The 16,538-nt window shown below is 41.1% G+C and overlaps 1 protein-coding gene across 4 annotated transcripts in view; it reads left to right on the top strand.

Moving 5' to 3' along the window:
- The window catches only part of PTPRM (protein tyrosine phosphatase receptor type M), a 745,411-nt gene that overhangs the window by 524,756 nt on the left and 204,117 nt on the right, over nt 1-16,538 (top strand). For all 4 annotated transcript variants that reach the window (XM_087869969.1, XM_087869970.1, XM_045781827.2 and 1 more), the window contains one exon: nt 3,309-3,441. In XM_087869969.1, coding sequence (XP_087726095.1) covers nt 3,309-3,441 — 133 coding nt within the window. The remainder of the gene's footprint in view (nt 1-3,308; nt 3,442-16,538) is intronic.

A 16,538-nucleotide genomic window follows, 5' to 3' on the forward strand; every position in this document is an offset into this window, starting at 1 on the left:
TACGAATGTGTTCAAGCCTCGATAATGCCCCCTATTAAATGCATACATTTGAATATATTCCCTTTAAAAAGATCTAAACATGCAGTAAACTCTAAACGGAATGCACAGGAGAAGGGGGAAAAATGCCTTTCCACAAAGAATTAGAATTTGTACCCCAAAAAAAGGAATAAAAGTTCATACCATTAGAAACCTGGCAAGAAAATAACAAGACAGAGGGGAAAATATTATGAAAACAACTCTTTTGCCAAGCAGTTTGTAAATTATACTGTTAAATTCATAGATTTGGGTTGGGGGGGTGGACAAGCTATCAGTTGCAACCACATTCTGTCACAAATTATCATCTGTCCCAGGCTGACTGACAGCTCACAACCACATGTTTCCAAAAAAACAAAAGTGGAGAAAAGAGCATCCTGTGGAAGGGGGTCATAAAGATATCCATTTCAGGAAAGGCTGGAGGGGCAGGGCAGGCAGACAAAGGCAGGAATGGCTGGTACGCAGAGTGAACTTGGAATTAATGACGCACACCTCCGTGAGATCATCTCAGCAGGGTGACTTATTCCCTCCCAACTTGTGTTTGTGTTGATGCTAAACCAGGACATTCCAATCAATCCCTTCCTTCTGGCGTTCTGGCACTGTCACCGTGATTTGGTGGCCCTGCCGCAGGCAAAGGGAGGGTTGCTCACCAACAGCTCAGAACCTCCCTCCTCTCCCTCTTTGAGCTGCTCTCCCATTCTGCATGATTGCCACCATCATCACCTTGCAACTGTGTCCTGCAGAGATAGAACGTTTCATTTTCTTGACCTGCAATGTGAAATGAGTTAAAAGTGCTAAAGAATGATAATACTGCCCTTATGCTGGCTGCATAACAATGTACTTGTCTGCTTCCCAAAGGAATGAAAGGCTCGACTTGGAGGGGTCTCTTTTCCTGACTCAAAGATGTGTAGAGAATTCACCTGTTCTCATGGAGCGCAGGCAAAATTTTGGCTAAAGTGAAACATCACCAGTTGTTTAGTTAACAGAAGCATTCATGACCGTTAACAAGACAAACTCTCCCATACTGAGGGTTTACGATGTATAAGTTGTATCCGTGTTGTATTTTATATTTCAGTATTTTAGGCTAAGTAAAGTCTTTTCTATATTTCTTTCCCAAGTGTTGGCATAATTGAGTTACAAAGAAACTCAGTGAATCAGTTATTTAGAAAATTTATTTGGGCTACATGAAATCTACTAACTGGTGAGATCAATGGAATGGCTCCCAATATGCCAACATTTGGATGAATGAAACCAATCCATTTTATTTTTTTAAAGTTAAGTTTTTTTAATTGAACAAAAGAAATCAAAATTGGAAAACATTGCCCCCTTTTTCACTTTTGTGAATTTTATTTATTTTTTTAAAGATTTTATTTATTTATTCTGACAGAGAAAGAGAGAGATTGAGCACAAGCAGGGGGAGTGGCAGGCACAGGGAGAAGCAGGGTTCCCACTGAGCAGGGAGCCAGATGTGGGACTTGATCCCAGGACCCGGGATTATGACCTGAGCTGAAGGCAGACATTTAACCAACTGAGCCACCCAGGCTCCCGCTTTTGTGAATTTTAAATGTTTATTTTTATATGGATTTTTAAAAAATTTTCATCTTGTTATAACACACATTTTATCTTTAAATCTTTCTTAGCAATTTATTTAATGTATCAATATCCTGCAAATCCACCACTTGGTTGTACGTTCCAGTGGCATATTGGAGTGGTATACGTAAGATGTAAATATACTAAAAAATAGTAAACATTAACAGTTTCAAGTTATCTGGATAACTAGTGTGAGGGATATTCATTCAAAGTAGCAGGACATCCTCCTGAAGTTATCAGAAATAAAAATGACCTGAAACAGGTTGTGCGGAAGGGTTTGTGTTTAATAAGGTGTGATGTTTACATCACGAGGCTCTCATGACGATTATCCCTTTGATGCAAAGTCATCCTCTGCCTCGTGTGTCTCCCCAGTCTTAACCAGCTTCATCAGTCTGATGGCCACAGCTGGGTTCAACAGCCAGCATCATATGTAAAATCTTAACAGGAATAACTTTTGAAAGAAACGTAGTTTATATGTTTCCAATGGAAGCAGATGGAAAGTGAGAGCTTGACTCTCCCCGTTTCCCTGTGATGATTTATCTGAGGATAAGCCCAGTCTAAAATGCACCAGACACAAGGATGGCTAAGTTTTTCAAGAATCAGGAGAAGCGTGAATGGAAAACCCAAGGAAAGGGTAGAAAGGGCTGGTATCAATATTAAATTTTAATTACGTTTTTTACCAAGAAAACCAAGACAATTCTAAGGCGAGAAATTTGGACATAAAATGCCTACTTTCAGAATGATCTCTCCTGACCCCTCGTGAGGGCAGTGGTATGATGGCTCAGATGCTCAACACTGTCACGTTCTGATTCAAAAGGCTAGAAGCCCTTAAAAAAAAAAAAAACGGATTCTGCTTAGTGAATTGAACATTACATTCCTAATATTTTTTCGTCCTGAACTCATTTAGCAGAGGAAATGGATATTTCATCAGACATGGATTTGACATTCCATCACATTATACTGTAAACAGGACAAACGGTGTTTTGGAAATGGGGAAGCAGGCGAGCTAAGACAGTAGCCACTGGAAGTCTCTGGTTATCTCATTTAAACAGATATTAAATGTGGGTGCCAGTAGTGTGATCATCAGCTGCTTCCCACTTTGTGAATAAATTGCTTAGAAGGAGTCTTTTGCCTACCAGATGTGACCTAGATTTAGATTTCCAAAGGCAGGGGAAAAATCTCTATTGTGTTAAAAAAAACAATTGCTGGTAAAATGCATGGTAAATGAGCTTATCGCACTTTTCCAGGTGTTTGGGCTAATATGTTATGGAATTACTCCTTCACTTATGAAAAATAATTGAGGAAAATGTTCCAGCAAATCAAATTTGGTTAAAGGCTTAGGATAGCTATTGTGTTGTTAGCAAGTTTTTTAATGGCAGAAAGAGCAGGGAGCCAATAGAGATAATAAAATATAAAAAAACTGTTTGAGAAGAGTCTCTTAGAAAAGGGTCAGGCGTGGGTGTGTTATCCAACTTATGTTACGGTTTCGTAAAATATTGAAGAACAATATGAACAATTACCTCCTTTCAGTGCATACGAAAGCTGTTGAAAAAAATCAAAAGCTTGTCTGTCTGCTGGCTCCGATAAGTCTTCTTACTCTGTTAAATGCAGCATAATTGTTAAACATGTAACATCGTTATTCCCTTACCCACCGCCTGTCCTTTCCCATTTCCTTCCACCTTCAGGAGCTGCCACCCCGAAGCCAGTCCCAGAACCCGAGAAGGAGACAGACCACACAGTCAAAATTGCTGGAGTCATTGCTGGCATCTTGCTGTTCGTTATTATATTTCTCGGAGTTGTGTTGGTAATGAAGAAAAGGTGAGCCTCCTAGCTGTGGCCAGAGATGCGGTTCCGTCCCATTGTTTGCCAGGTTGCTTCATGCATGTGAAAATATTCAGTTATGGAATTGGTTTTGAAGACACACCTGTGACTCTGATTGTTGGTATTTTTCCTCATCTAGCATTCAGGGTTATGGGACAAAATTTAGCGTAATGACTGTGGTGTCGTATGAGTTTGCCAAGCATATCATGCCAAGGTAACGTAAGACGATGCGTCTTCCCACACGTCAGTGCATGAAGCTCTGCAGAGCCTTTATAGACATTTATTAACCAGGGAATTTTTAGTGCTGATTACTGGTGTATTAACGCATTTGATGTTCTCGACGACACGAGAAATGAAAGTTTTCCTTCTCATTATACTGAACATAACAGTGATGACCGAATTTACTGAGCCAATGTTATGTGCAGGCACCATGTTAGGGGCTTAATCTACACAACACCCCATGAGAAAGAGACTCTCAGAAACAGCCGTAGAGGAGTGCAGGCCACGGTATGACTCAGGACAAGCAGAAAGCACGGTGGATGTTGTCAGACTGCTCTGTCTAGCTGAGGGGCGGTCTGGGGGAGCAGAAAACCCGATGCGGCTATAACAAGCAATCCTCACCTCCCACACTTGAAAAATATACTGTGCCTTTTGTGTTGTAGAAATGAATAAAAACTTACTTAATGGTACAGTGTTCAATTTCTATAAAAATTATCAACATGGAAATATAGGTAGTAAGTGATAGCTTAAATTTTCCCAAAAAGAAATAATACTCAGATCTTAATCCTTTTCTTTGTGGTTTAAAAACAATAACAGAGTGGGAGTAAGGTCATGGATGGTAGGAGGTGAGGATGGAGACGTCAGCAAAGCGAGGTCTTGAAGGTCTTGTCTGCCATCTGAGGAGGCTGGACTTGGTCCAAAGATCCACCGATGGCCTTTAAGCAGGTAGTAATGGGATGTCATTCTAATCTTAGATCACGCTGATGTTAGGATCGAGCACAGTGAAGAGGGAAAGAACTCGAGTCAGGAGGAACAATTGGATGAAGAGGGGGCAGCTTTAGAAATATTAGGAGATAAGTTTTAGTGGCCATTTGGAGGCCCAGTTTAGTGGCCCAGGGAGAAGGAGCAACATAGAAAGAGCCTAATTCCTGGCTTGGATGACTTAGTGGAGACACACCATTCAGAAAATGCACAATGTGGAAAGTGGAACATATGTGGAGAGTGAAGATTGGGGAGGTAGGCGTTGCACTTTTTCGGTTCACTGTTCCGGTGAAGTTCAGTGGAAGCTTCCACTGGGCAGTTGGATGGGCTGGTGGGGACCCGGAGTAACACTTCCCACGGTCTGAGTCATCAGCCTAGGCTGAGCTGAAGCCCTGGTTTGGATGAGGTCTCTCAGCATCACTGCAGAGTGAGAAGGAAGTCAAGGAGGAAGACAAAACCTCGGGTAACACAGTATTTAGGGGGTGAGTTCATATCCACATACATATACCTACGCATGCATCTCTTCTTGCTTTGTCCTTCATCTTCTGTTTATTGTTCTGCTTGGGCCCCAGGACAAACCTTCGCTCTGTCCCAGCAGCACATGGTGCTAACGGGCCCCCACCGTTGGAGCTCTTCCTTCCCACATGTTCTGCATCCTCCTTTCCTTTCTTTTTCTACAATTTAATTTCTATCCTTATTTTTCTTTCCATTTTTTTCCTTCCAATGAGAGATTTTAAGATCTACTCTTTTAGTGGGGCACTGGGTGTCTCAGTCAGTCAAGCATCTGCCTTCGTCTCAGGTCATAAGCCTGGAGTCCTGGGATTGAGTCCCACGTCAGGCTCCCTGCTCAGCTCCTGGGGAGTCTGCTTCTCCCTCTCCCTCTGCCCCTTCCCACCCCCACCTGTGCTCGATCTCTCTGTCACATAAATAAATAAAATCTTAAAAAATAGAAAAAGATCTACTCTCTTAGCAACTTCTAAACGTGCAACCCAGTGTTGTTAACTATGGTCACCATGCCGTACAAGAGATCCCATGATCTATTAGTCATATAATGGAACGCTCTTCATTTTTAATTCTTTTAATTTTCTTTTTGTTTCACTTCTCTGTAACTTTTTCTTTATCCCTCTTTTCTTCTTCTCTGGCTATTTATCTCTTTAGTTCTTGCCTCCTCCATGTTTCTCTTTTTTTATTTCTTCTTCTCTTACTTCTCCATCACCTCCGAGGCATTTTTCTCCTGGATGCCCTGCATTGCTCCCTACCCTAATGTTTATGCAGATAGCTTCTCTCTGCTACTAGTTGGTCTGTGTTTTTCTAATATTGATCTGTATAAATTTGAAGCAACACTAGGCCTTTCCATGTCTGGATATTCAAACTAAACATTTTGAAGAGATTTATTTTTAGTTGAGGGAATGTGTTGGATTTTTGTGTCATCTGGCAAACTCTATGAGGAGTTTGAGACTACTAATCCAGTTGCCCTTGTGACCTTACCTAATGACATTTCATCCTCCAAGGGTCTATTTTTGCTGGGTTAATTCATTCTACCTAGGTCTCTCAGGTAGTCATGGAGGTTATGTTATAAATTATGCATTTGAAGAGCTTGCCTATGGTAACATATGGTCTTGATACAACATTAGACTAAATACCAATAACTCATATCAAATTTACATGATTATTTCCTAGGTACTAATCTAAAAAGGGTTGTTTCCACAGCACATACCACTTTTGTATTTGCTTTTTCTGAAATACAGACTATGCTCTCCGGAAGGTAAATTTGCCAATATATCATGCCTATAAATACAAAACTTGTAAAATTTAGACCTGAACAGTCATGTGGTACAAACTTTCATATTCAAGCAATTCTTAAAAATTCTGATTGTTTGGGTTTTTCTCCAAAATTTTAGTCTAAATTTTAAAAGCTGTATTTTTAAGTCATAATCATGGATAAGTTGCAGGAGTATCATTGATATGTAATAAGCCACATCGTTTGGTTAGAAGAACACTGAATTGATTTTTTTATTGAGGCCTAACTGCCGTATAACATTACATTAATTTCAGGTGTACGACACCATGATTCAGTATTTGTATATATTGTGAACTGATCACCACAATGAATTTAGTTACCCCCCACCACCTTTTGACCCACCTGCCCCCACTTTGCTCACCTCCCACCATCCCCAGGAGAATACCGACTTTAGATTTGGAATTTCTAGACCTGTATTTTAACTACGTTTGTGGCTCTAAACTTCTCTGAGCCTTAGTGTCCTCATTTATAAATTGAGAAAATTATACTGGATGATCTCTGAAGTCCCTCCCACTTCCCAGGTTTTCTCTATGCCGCAGCCTCTGATGACACTGTATGTGTGCGATTCTGGAAGTGCAGTGGGCGGCTCACTGCTGTATTTCATTGTTTGAACATAGCCTCTAGTCCTTCCAAAGACTGTCTGGGTTCGGTCGGCTCAAGTCTAGAACTGTGACTCGGTGAACGGCTTATCTTTTAGCCCTGTTTCCCACCATCAGACAGGAGGCCCTCAATTAAAAGGAGGGAGCAGGAAGGAAAATGGAAACAGGAAACGAGAGAGAGGGAAGGAAAAGAACTGCCCCAGGCATGGGCTTCAGTATGTCATTAGTCGTTTTTGCTGGTTAAAGCCTGGTGCTAATTGGATTCCAGTTCTCTTCCTGCACAGGCTAGTTAGTTCCCAGTGCTTCTGCCCACAGCACTTGGCATCAGCCAACGCGACTATGCGGCACTGGTCATAAAAACCGACTGGGCCCAGGAGAAAGTGTGGTGGAACGCGCTCATCAATATTTCTGGAAATACGATTGGAAGTCTGTCCTGCTGAGGGAAAGTCACTAGTTACCGTCTGTATTTGTCAGCATGCTGGGCCAGATGGGCCTGAGCTCCTGGGAGTCGGGGGGACAGCAAATTTAGTTGGGAGGCATTGCCAATTATTAGCTTAGCTAAGATCACGTTGCTTTCTGAAGGACTGGCCTTCTATAAAAAGTAGTTGCTGAAGGTAGGCCTCCAGTAGAATAGGTAAAATCTGCCCAACTCATGCTAACTCATGGAATTCTCTGACATCAAGGGAATAATGACTAAAAACAGAGATAACCCTCACTTTCATTTGGCTATAATGTTTTACGGACCTAGCACAAATGAATGACTAGTTGTTAATTTGTTGATGAATATTAATCCATTTGAGCCTTGCTTGGACTAATATGATATGAAACCACCTTTTCCTTAAAAACTGTTACAAAACCTTTACATTTAATTTTATCTGATAAGGAAAGCAACTTATTATTACTTTCTCTTTCCCCAAAATATATGTTCTTTTGAGGATGCAGTGTTTTGATGCAGCAAATGTTAAGAAAGGGCATAAGATGGATATGAAATTAAAGTTTCATAGAGTCATATGACAATTACAGCTGACTCTTGAACAATGTGGGGGTGAGGGGCACTGAGCCCCCCCCCATGCAGTCAAACATCCAAGTATAAGGGCTCTCCCAAAACTCAACTACTGATAGACTACTGTCAATTGATAACACAGTCCATTAACACATATTTTGTGTGTTGTATGTTTTATATACTGCATTCTTAAAGTAAAGTAAGCTAGAGAAAAGAATGTTATTAAGAAAATCATAAGAAAAATAAATTTACGCTACTGTATTATATTAAAAAAAAACAAACGTGTAAAATGGACCCACGTAATTCAAACCTATGCTGTTCAAGGGTCAGTTGTATTCTCAAAATTAATATAAAATAAGTTGAGCAGGAGATACTTAGTGTTTATCATTTTTCATCCATGTATAATTAAATATATTTGTGAAAATGAAAATACCTGCATTTTCAACATTTTTCATAGGGAATAATTTATCTCAATAACATGTTTGACAGAATTTAGCATACAAGCGCCATCAATTTTACTCTGATTAATTATATTTACCATTGTTTCTAAAATTGCTATAGATCTTTTAGAAATTTGAGGACATTTGTATTAATTACAATACTATTTCTGTTTCAGCGATTGTGGTAAAGAGAAGTTAGAGAGGTTGTGGCTATATGAAAATAATTAAAGAGATATGCATTCGTGTTCAAAACAGCAAATGTTAGCTGTTCAACAACATGAACACCTGTTGTAGGTACATGTGACTATTTTAATCCTGAAGCACGAGACCTCTACCTCCTTTCCAGAACATATTTTAACAAGTGTACATTTTGCAAATGCAGCACATGTCATTAAATATTTAGAACCTATTCTATTCTATTTAAACAATACTGATACCAAGGAAAAAAACTCAATAAAAATAGGAAGTATTTCTGAAGACATGATGAAACAAAAAAGATAAGAGAGAAAATTTGATGAAAGCCCAATTTTCAAAGAGATGCCTGCAGCATGTGGCTGGAGGCAAGTTGACATTATCTATAGTTCTCCTGCTATACCTGTTTACATATGCAATAGGAATTTTTTTCCACGATAGCTCAGTGTGAGCTGAATTCGGAGAATGTCTTAAGTCTGGGTGCTCTATTCAAAGTCTTGTTTCAAAATCGCATTTTCTGAAACCACATTGAGAGAGTCGTACGTAGACATTGCTTTGTGATTATTATTTAGAATACGTGCACTTGGTAGGTAGCCTTATAAATAAGCAGACGCTGGGTTTTTCTGCTCTGGCACATGCTCTGGCATGCAGGAAACAGGGTAGCTGGGTACACAGATAACTATGGACATGTCATCCTCATCTATCAGTCAGCTAATGTCCTTCGTTTTCTAGATGGTAGCTGGATAGGTTTGTGGTACAGAGGTTGAGTTAAACAAACTAAGGCCTCCTCTAACCCGGACTTTATGTGATTATCCTAATAGCTCCTTTATCCTCATAGCTCCTATATTAGCTGCTGTTTCTGGACTCAGCCTAATGGGTTGACTGTGTTCTCTTATGTTCTAGTAATAAACAGCTCTCTTTGGGAGCTGTTTATAAGGAAGATTTTATTTTAAATGTGAGGGTGGGGAACCCAGGCACCAAGATGTATTTGATTTCTGTTTTATAGGAGGAAGGTGTCGGAGAATGGTCAGGGGTAGCCACTTGAGCTTTAGGATCTTACAGACCTGGTTTGAATCCCAGCTCCGACTTGGTACAGAGTAAAATTGGATGAGTTACCAACCCTCTCCGAACTCAGTTTGCAATGGGAAATGTGCGGATGGGGCTGCTGTGTACTTCCTAGCGGACCACAAAGATTAGGATAACTCGTACACGTAGCTGGTGCTTGATAAATAATAGCACAGCGGCCCAGGAGTTTGGAAAGTTGCTCACGATGACAGGTAGTAGGGGGCAGAGCCTCGCGTAAGTCAGGTCTGTCTGATAGTTAACCACTCTGCTCCACCGCGCACAGCCAGGGCACTAAACTCAGAGACCCCTCTTGCTCTGTGAATACTCAGATACTGTCTGGATGGATTCATTGGAAACGGCATTGTCGTCAGCTTGTGGCAGCTAACCGTTGCTGTAAGTTTGCAAATACCTGAAATGTGGCCATCGGGTTTGAGTCTTCTTTTTGAGCCATCACAGGAAGAAAGCTAAATAAAAGCTTCTTCCACTCCCGCCTTCACAGAAGTGTTTTGTAAATCCTTCCAAGAACGCGTATTTCATGTCATTTTTTCAGCTGTTACGTTTACTTCGGATAACTCACAGCAGTGAGGGTGCTGTATCCTTGTCTGCTTTAGTGGCTGAGAGAACGTTGCTACGTTTGACAGTGAGCCGGGAAGCAAGGGAGTGTTGTACTCCCGCTTTTCCTCCTCGGAGACAGACTCTGGAGACAACTGCCTGCATGCACTCCTGGGCTCTGTGGCTTACAAGCTGCGTGACCACAGGCAGGCTGCGTGGCTTTGTGTCCCTCGGTCTCCGCAGCTATATAATACCAAGGGCATAATAACAGTACTTACCTCGTAAGAATGTTAGAAGAAGAAAACGAGTTCTTACCGTCGAAGTGCTAGCCTCCATAAATATTAACTGTATTAATGATATACATAGTCCGCTACTTTAGAATATGAGCTGAGTCTGCTCAGGCGCCTGCTGTGTGAAGAGGAGGGCTGAAGTATGGCTTACAGAGAGGTAAGCCACCGTCCTGGGGCATCAGTACGACCGCTCTTGGGGATTTCTCTCTAAGCCCCTGATTCTCCTGAGCGCTCTTGGTCTTGACATTCAACACAAATACTTTGTGTATCCAAACCTGTGAGACCCAGACCCAGTAAGGGGCTGAGTGGTCTGCCTCTGGGGTCAGACCAAAAGGCCAGCATCACTCTTCGGCGAGCTGAATAGTGTCATGCCTCTGTTTGGACTCCCTGCACCTGCCTTAGCTCCTGCTCGGCCAACCCCCTCAACTCCCGCAGGTCCGGGTCAGCCTGCAGAGCCATCTGGAGTGTGGACCCTCCTGCCTTGCCACCAGGCACCAGCCCTGAAACTGCATAGTTGAGTGGGGTGCTTACCAGCCATCTCGAGGTAATTGTTCTGCTGGTTGGTATTTCTGATGCCTGGACTTTGCCACACAGCTTCTTTTTTATCCTATACCCATTTGCATAGCTTCTTAAAACTTGTCCTGGTCTATCTTACCTCTGAAGCTCAAGTTTGACAGTACCTAGAAGGGGGTTAAGAAGGAGTTGCATATTTACCACTAAAATTGACAGTTCCCCACAGCTGATGTCCCCAGATGGTGTGCATGGATACTCCCAGGTCAGTCCCACCCAGGCTGTCCGTGTTCTGTAGGGGATGTATGTCTCCATTTATGTTGACATGACTTCACTTTCTGGTTTGTAGAGTGGGAAGTTCCCAGGAGGTGAAAACTGAGGATGACTTTAAACCTCACATCTTGGTTAGAAATTCAAACTTAATAGGATCACTCCTTCAATTCTTTCTGGTTTTGTTTTATATTGATGAGTGAGATAATAACAAAAAATACATAGAGTATAAGAGAAATATAAGTGCATATATATATATATATATATACATATGTATATATAAGCATATATATGTAGGTATATATATATATATATACCTACATATATATTTTTTTATTTTCAAGTATACCATTGTCTATACATATATATTTTTTTTCGAGTATACCATTGTCTAACCTGACTTCTTTCGTCAAGATTCCTGACCCAGTTCTTCTAACGTAAGTCTAAATTTCTTTTTTAACAAGGAAAGAAGTTATATCTGGAATCTTTGACTTAGATTCATTTATAGAAAATCACATAAAGTTAAACTTTAAAAAGAATAGAGAAGGACTACCGAGATAATGAGAAGAGGAATACTTCTCTCTCTCTCTCTCTCTCTCTCTCTCTCTCGGGCAGACCTCAGGTGCAACACTGCATGAACTGGTGTATGGAGGTGAATAGGAAAAGGCTGGTTTTGCCCAGTGCCCTCACAGTGTGTCTTTGAAAGTGCCCAGGGCTTCCCCAGATCCATCGGAGGTAGTTTTTGTTGCTGTTATTCTTATATACGCTGTTTCCCCATCGGCACTGCTGTGGGAGAATGGAAGTGGAGCTATTTTTATGGGTTGTACTGCAACAAGCAAAACTTGACTGACTTATTAAATTCAACATATTTCTATTTGTTTGTGAAAACAACACAAGGCAGAAAATGAGCAAAAAATGTAGCCCTGGGTGTCGTATCTAAGAATAGCCCGTTTGATTGCTCAGGTGCACGCACAGGCGTGAACTCGGCTTCTGGAAGTTAACTCTGGTCCCTCGGCGGCGTGAAGCAGCCCCTGCCTGAATGCCAGAATCCCTTCCAGTTTGCATGCTGGGATTGGTGCTTTCCTTACTCACCTCTCATTGCAAAGCTCACATACACTCTCCTTCCAGGCAGACTCTTGAGTTACCTGGGTCCCATCTGTCTTTTCTATTAGATTAGAACATATTAAGTGCTGTGGTGTGTTTTTTTCTAACTGGTTCTGACACCCTGCTGTCATGCCCTGCAAGGTGCTTTGTGGTAGTGGGTGTGTAGTGTGTTTCTCAATTAGAGACAAAAACTCTTATTTAATGCAAGCCCTTCCGTGCAACACTGGACTTTGAATTGCTTTGGCTTCTTATTTATTTGAGAGATGTAAGTTTTATAATAGCATAAGATATTTTTTACATTTTCTATAGTGTGGGCATTCTGGTGGACAGATTCCCTACTTTGAGTAGTGCGAATAACAATTATTTACATTGTTAATTTGATATATTAAAATAGTTTAAATGAGTACAGATATTTTTAAATTCAGATACAGCTTAATTAAAAGAAAATGCGTTTATAACTATCATTTACTTAAATTATTATTTATTTTTAAACCACCTCTAAAACATTTTTTTTATAAAGCATGTACTCCTTTAGATTGTTTTCACAACCAACAACAATTGGGATAAAAATTATATTAAAAATATGAATAAACAGCTTCAGGATGAATTTCTTTGATACCATGAGCATGGGTCCTAAATAAATTAAAATATTCAGTTTGTTAGTCTTCCTTTCAGTGGGTTTACAATGGAAATGTTCAGACTCCTGTCTTTGGTAGGTCTGCCAGGGCTCTTTGAAATTCATTTGTTTTCTAATCTCCAGCCCTTTGGCTGCTGATAGCTCTCCCACTGCATCCTTGTAAGGATATTGTGCTTTTGACTGTGTGTTTGATAGGAGCATATGATAAACATTGGTTCACTGTCCTTATGTCAGTAAGAAAACATTAACAGAAACAAAATCATTTACCGAACAGCTTAGTGGAAGTATATAGATCCCGGAAACTATCAAAATGGCCTTTATTTTTTTCTGACTTGCCTAAAAGCTGGGTGGTAGGTTTGGAGTCAGCACTCAGTCACTGAAGAAATTGGCCACTCCTCAAAGAGAATAGGTCAGTTATCAGTGCCTAATTCGTAGGTGTGGCCTTAACCTTTACTAAAAGGGAAGGGAGGGGAAATCTCAGAAATGTAGTAAGATTTTGAAAATGAAGTGCTGACATAGCATTCACCAAAATTCTTAACTCAGTGGCTGTCATCTGGGAGTAGTATTGCCCCCTTAGGGGACACTTGGAAATGCACGAGGGTGTCTTTGCTGAGAATCGCTTAGTTGAAATTGCATCTGTTGGTTTGTATAGTTTTGTAGATACAATACTCGAGATGTTTCTTTTATAGTTTGTCAAGTTAGGGTTGACTCAGAGCTCTGGTCTTAAAGGTCACAGTACGTACAGTCTAAAGGTCACAATCAGCACTGCCTGTAGGGCCTGTAAAGGTGACCCGGGTGAGTAAAGGTAAGGCCCTTGGTGCAGAGTATGTCTTGGGAAGGCACCTGCCTTTTAGGTTCAGTCAAGTATACCTCAGTGACACAGATCTTTCTGCCCTTTCCACCCCCAGGGAAGCAAGAAGTCATCATTTCTTTCATTAAATCTTCTCTTTATTTTTTTATTATTGGGAAATAATCCATCTTTAAATTTAAATTTTGGCCAAATAAAATGAATATCTAGTCACCAATTTGTGATTTCTAATTCTCTTTTAAGATAAACCAACCAAAAGACATTTAAAGGACCGCATTTTAAAATCCTTTATCTCCTGTTTCTGGCTATAGGTATTGTCTTATACCAGACAGGACAATAGACTCCTTGCCCATGCTTCCTCTCTGCCCACATTCTCATTAATACCTATGATGCCCTCAAATAGTGAAGCCGGCCCACAAGGTATTTTGTGAGTAGGTGGTTCCTATTTGGAAACACCCAGTAACTTAAGCTTCACTGAGCTTGTTGGTGATGTTGCCAGGTGGTGTGGATTAAGCGTGTCTCCAGGTTATAACTAGAGCCTGTCCCTGCTTTCTGCACTTAGAATACTGTTGACTCCTGTCGGTCTCTCTAATCCAGGTTTGAGATCTCTGGACTCTAGACTAGCCTCAGCAGTAACATCTTTCAGAGTGTTTTCACTGATAAGATTTCACATTAATCATCTTCCTGCTCTTTTAGAACAATTCCCCCAGTGTAAGAGAGCGCACGAGGCTGCCCCCCCACCCCCCACCCCCCCCCCCCCCCGCAATGCTCATCTTTGTGGGTGGGGTCTGGGGAAGGAAGCCAGCCCACACCAGCAAGGCCTTCCTTCCTAAGGTGACTTCCTGATGGAATGTGCCCTGAGTGCTTGGGTTCCCCTGCTGCTGAGTCCAGCCCAGGTAACAAAGCCAGGAAACGTGGAGATCATGTGAGAACAGGCTCTATGGCTCTATAGCACCATTGGGCTATCGATTTCCTTATGCTGAGTTTGAGAGGGAGTAATACTTATCACTCTGCTATAATCAGAGAATAAGAAGATAGTCTATCTCCCCTCTATATCCTTTCCCCCTGCCTCAACACACACACACACCCTTATAACCTGTATTTAAGAAAAAGAATCCAAATGTAAACGGTTTCCGATGCCCTGTAGCTTTTGAGCTGCCCCATGTCCAATCCACAGAATGGTGACCCCACTTGGTCTTGACGTCAGGCTACAGTTATGATAACGTTCTGCTGCGTTTGTCCGCAGTAAATACCAGAGCCCTCCTGACACATCTAACAGACCTGCCCCACAGCCCTGCCGCCCCCACCCCAGCCTGCGTCTAACACCTTCGGAGGAGCGCACAGGAGCCTACGAGCCCCGTCACGGTCAGGCCACAGCTCGCTCCCGAGGGCCGGACCAACCCACTTTCACTCCTCGGCAGGAAATTGCTCAGGTGCCTGAGCTCCACTGGCTTCACTTCAAGAACAATTTAATTTTCTGTGTCCTAATTGCTCTGCTGGTGCCTGGACTTCAATGACCCATCCATTTGGATCTCCAGACAGCTTCTAACTCTTGTCCCCACACTTCTCCCTAAATTCCAACACTGATTTTTTTTAAACCTGGAATTTCACCATGTCTACCTTATTGAGCGTCCCCTCAAGTAGGGCCATACTTGTCAGTATCGCAATGGGGAGGTCCAGGCTCTGTCACTCCATAGTCAGCCTGAAGTGTCCCTCTCTTGCCCACAGCTGACCCCAGGTTGTTAGCGATTACTCCCAAAGAGAAGCCTGCCAGGCACGGAGGCCCAGCAATGTTTTAGCAAAGGAATACAACATACATTAACGGTTCCTATTCTATGTGCCTTTTAATTTTTTTTGATCGACAACTGATATAAAGAACAACAGGGACGGCAAAATTTAACAAGTTATAAGTTGCCAACTGAAATGATAAATCATTATGTGAAGGGAGAAACCAACTATAGGAAGAATGTGGTTGATTAATGAACATCATTAACAAGTTCAGTTTCAAAGGTCAAAATTATAGATCCGATTATGTGCAGTGACACTCTTTATTGATGTTCAGGTCCTTTTGCTAAGGCAGAGAGCTAAAGGACGTTACCAACAATTATTTTAATACCATGTGTTCTATGACTTATAAAATTTTGAATTCTCAAAATATCTTTTAATTACTATCCTGACCAGAGCATGAGCTTTAGCGTTTTTAGTTTAAATTGAGGGCACTCAGCAATCATTTCTCTTTCAGAAGTTACACTGCTAATTTTAGTGATACTATGTGAAGAACTACAATTAAACTGGAGTTCTGAGCAAGTAACAAATCAAGTTAAGCTAAGGTAAATGAAATAGCCATAATGAAGATCCACAAATTAAGAGAGAAACTATGTAGAACATAGAAAAACAAACTAGATTTTTGAAATCTAACATGTTGCTTATTATGATGACTTGAGCCCACGGGGAAGGAAGTGTCTTCCTGAGTTAATTTTGTAACTTGGCAAACATAGTCTGCTAAAAGTCCCTTTTTGAGGCGTGCATGAAATGGCAAATGTACTAAACTGGGACACAGAAATGCAGCCCTACTGTTTTCATTTATAAAAACATCTTTCTAGGTATATACCCAGAAACATTGAAAGCAGACTCAAACAGATATGTGTACACCTGTATTCAAGTAGCATTATTCACAAGAACCAAATGGGCGGAAACAACCCAAATGTCCACCAATGATTAACGGATAAACAAAATGTGATATATACACGCAGTGGAATATTATCCAGCCTTAAAAAGTAAAGAGATTCTGACACAGGCTACGACATGGATGACCCTTGAGGCCATTTTGCTAAGTGAAATA

This window comes from Ursus americanus, chromosome 19 (genome assembly GCF_024610735.1).
Source record: "Ursus americanus isolate L20-20 chromosome 19, mUrsAme1.1.p, whole genome shotgun sequence".
Taxonomy (NCBI): Eukaryota; Metazoa; Chordata; class Mammalia; order Carnivora; family Ursidae; genus Ursus; species Ursus americanus.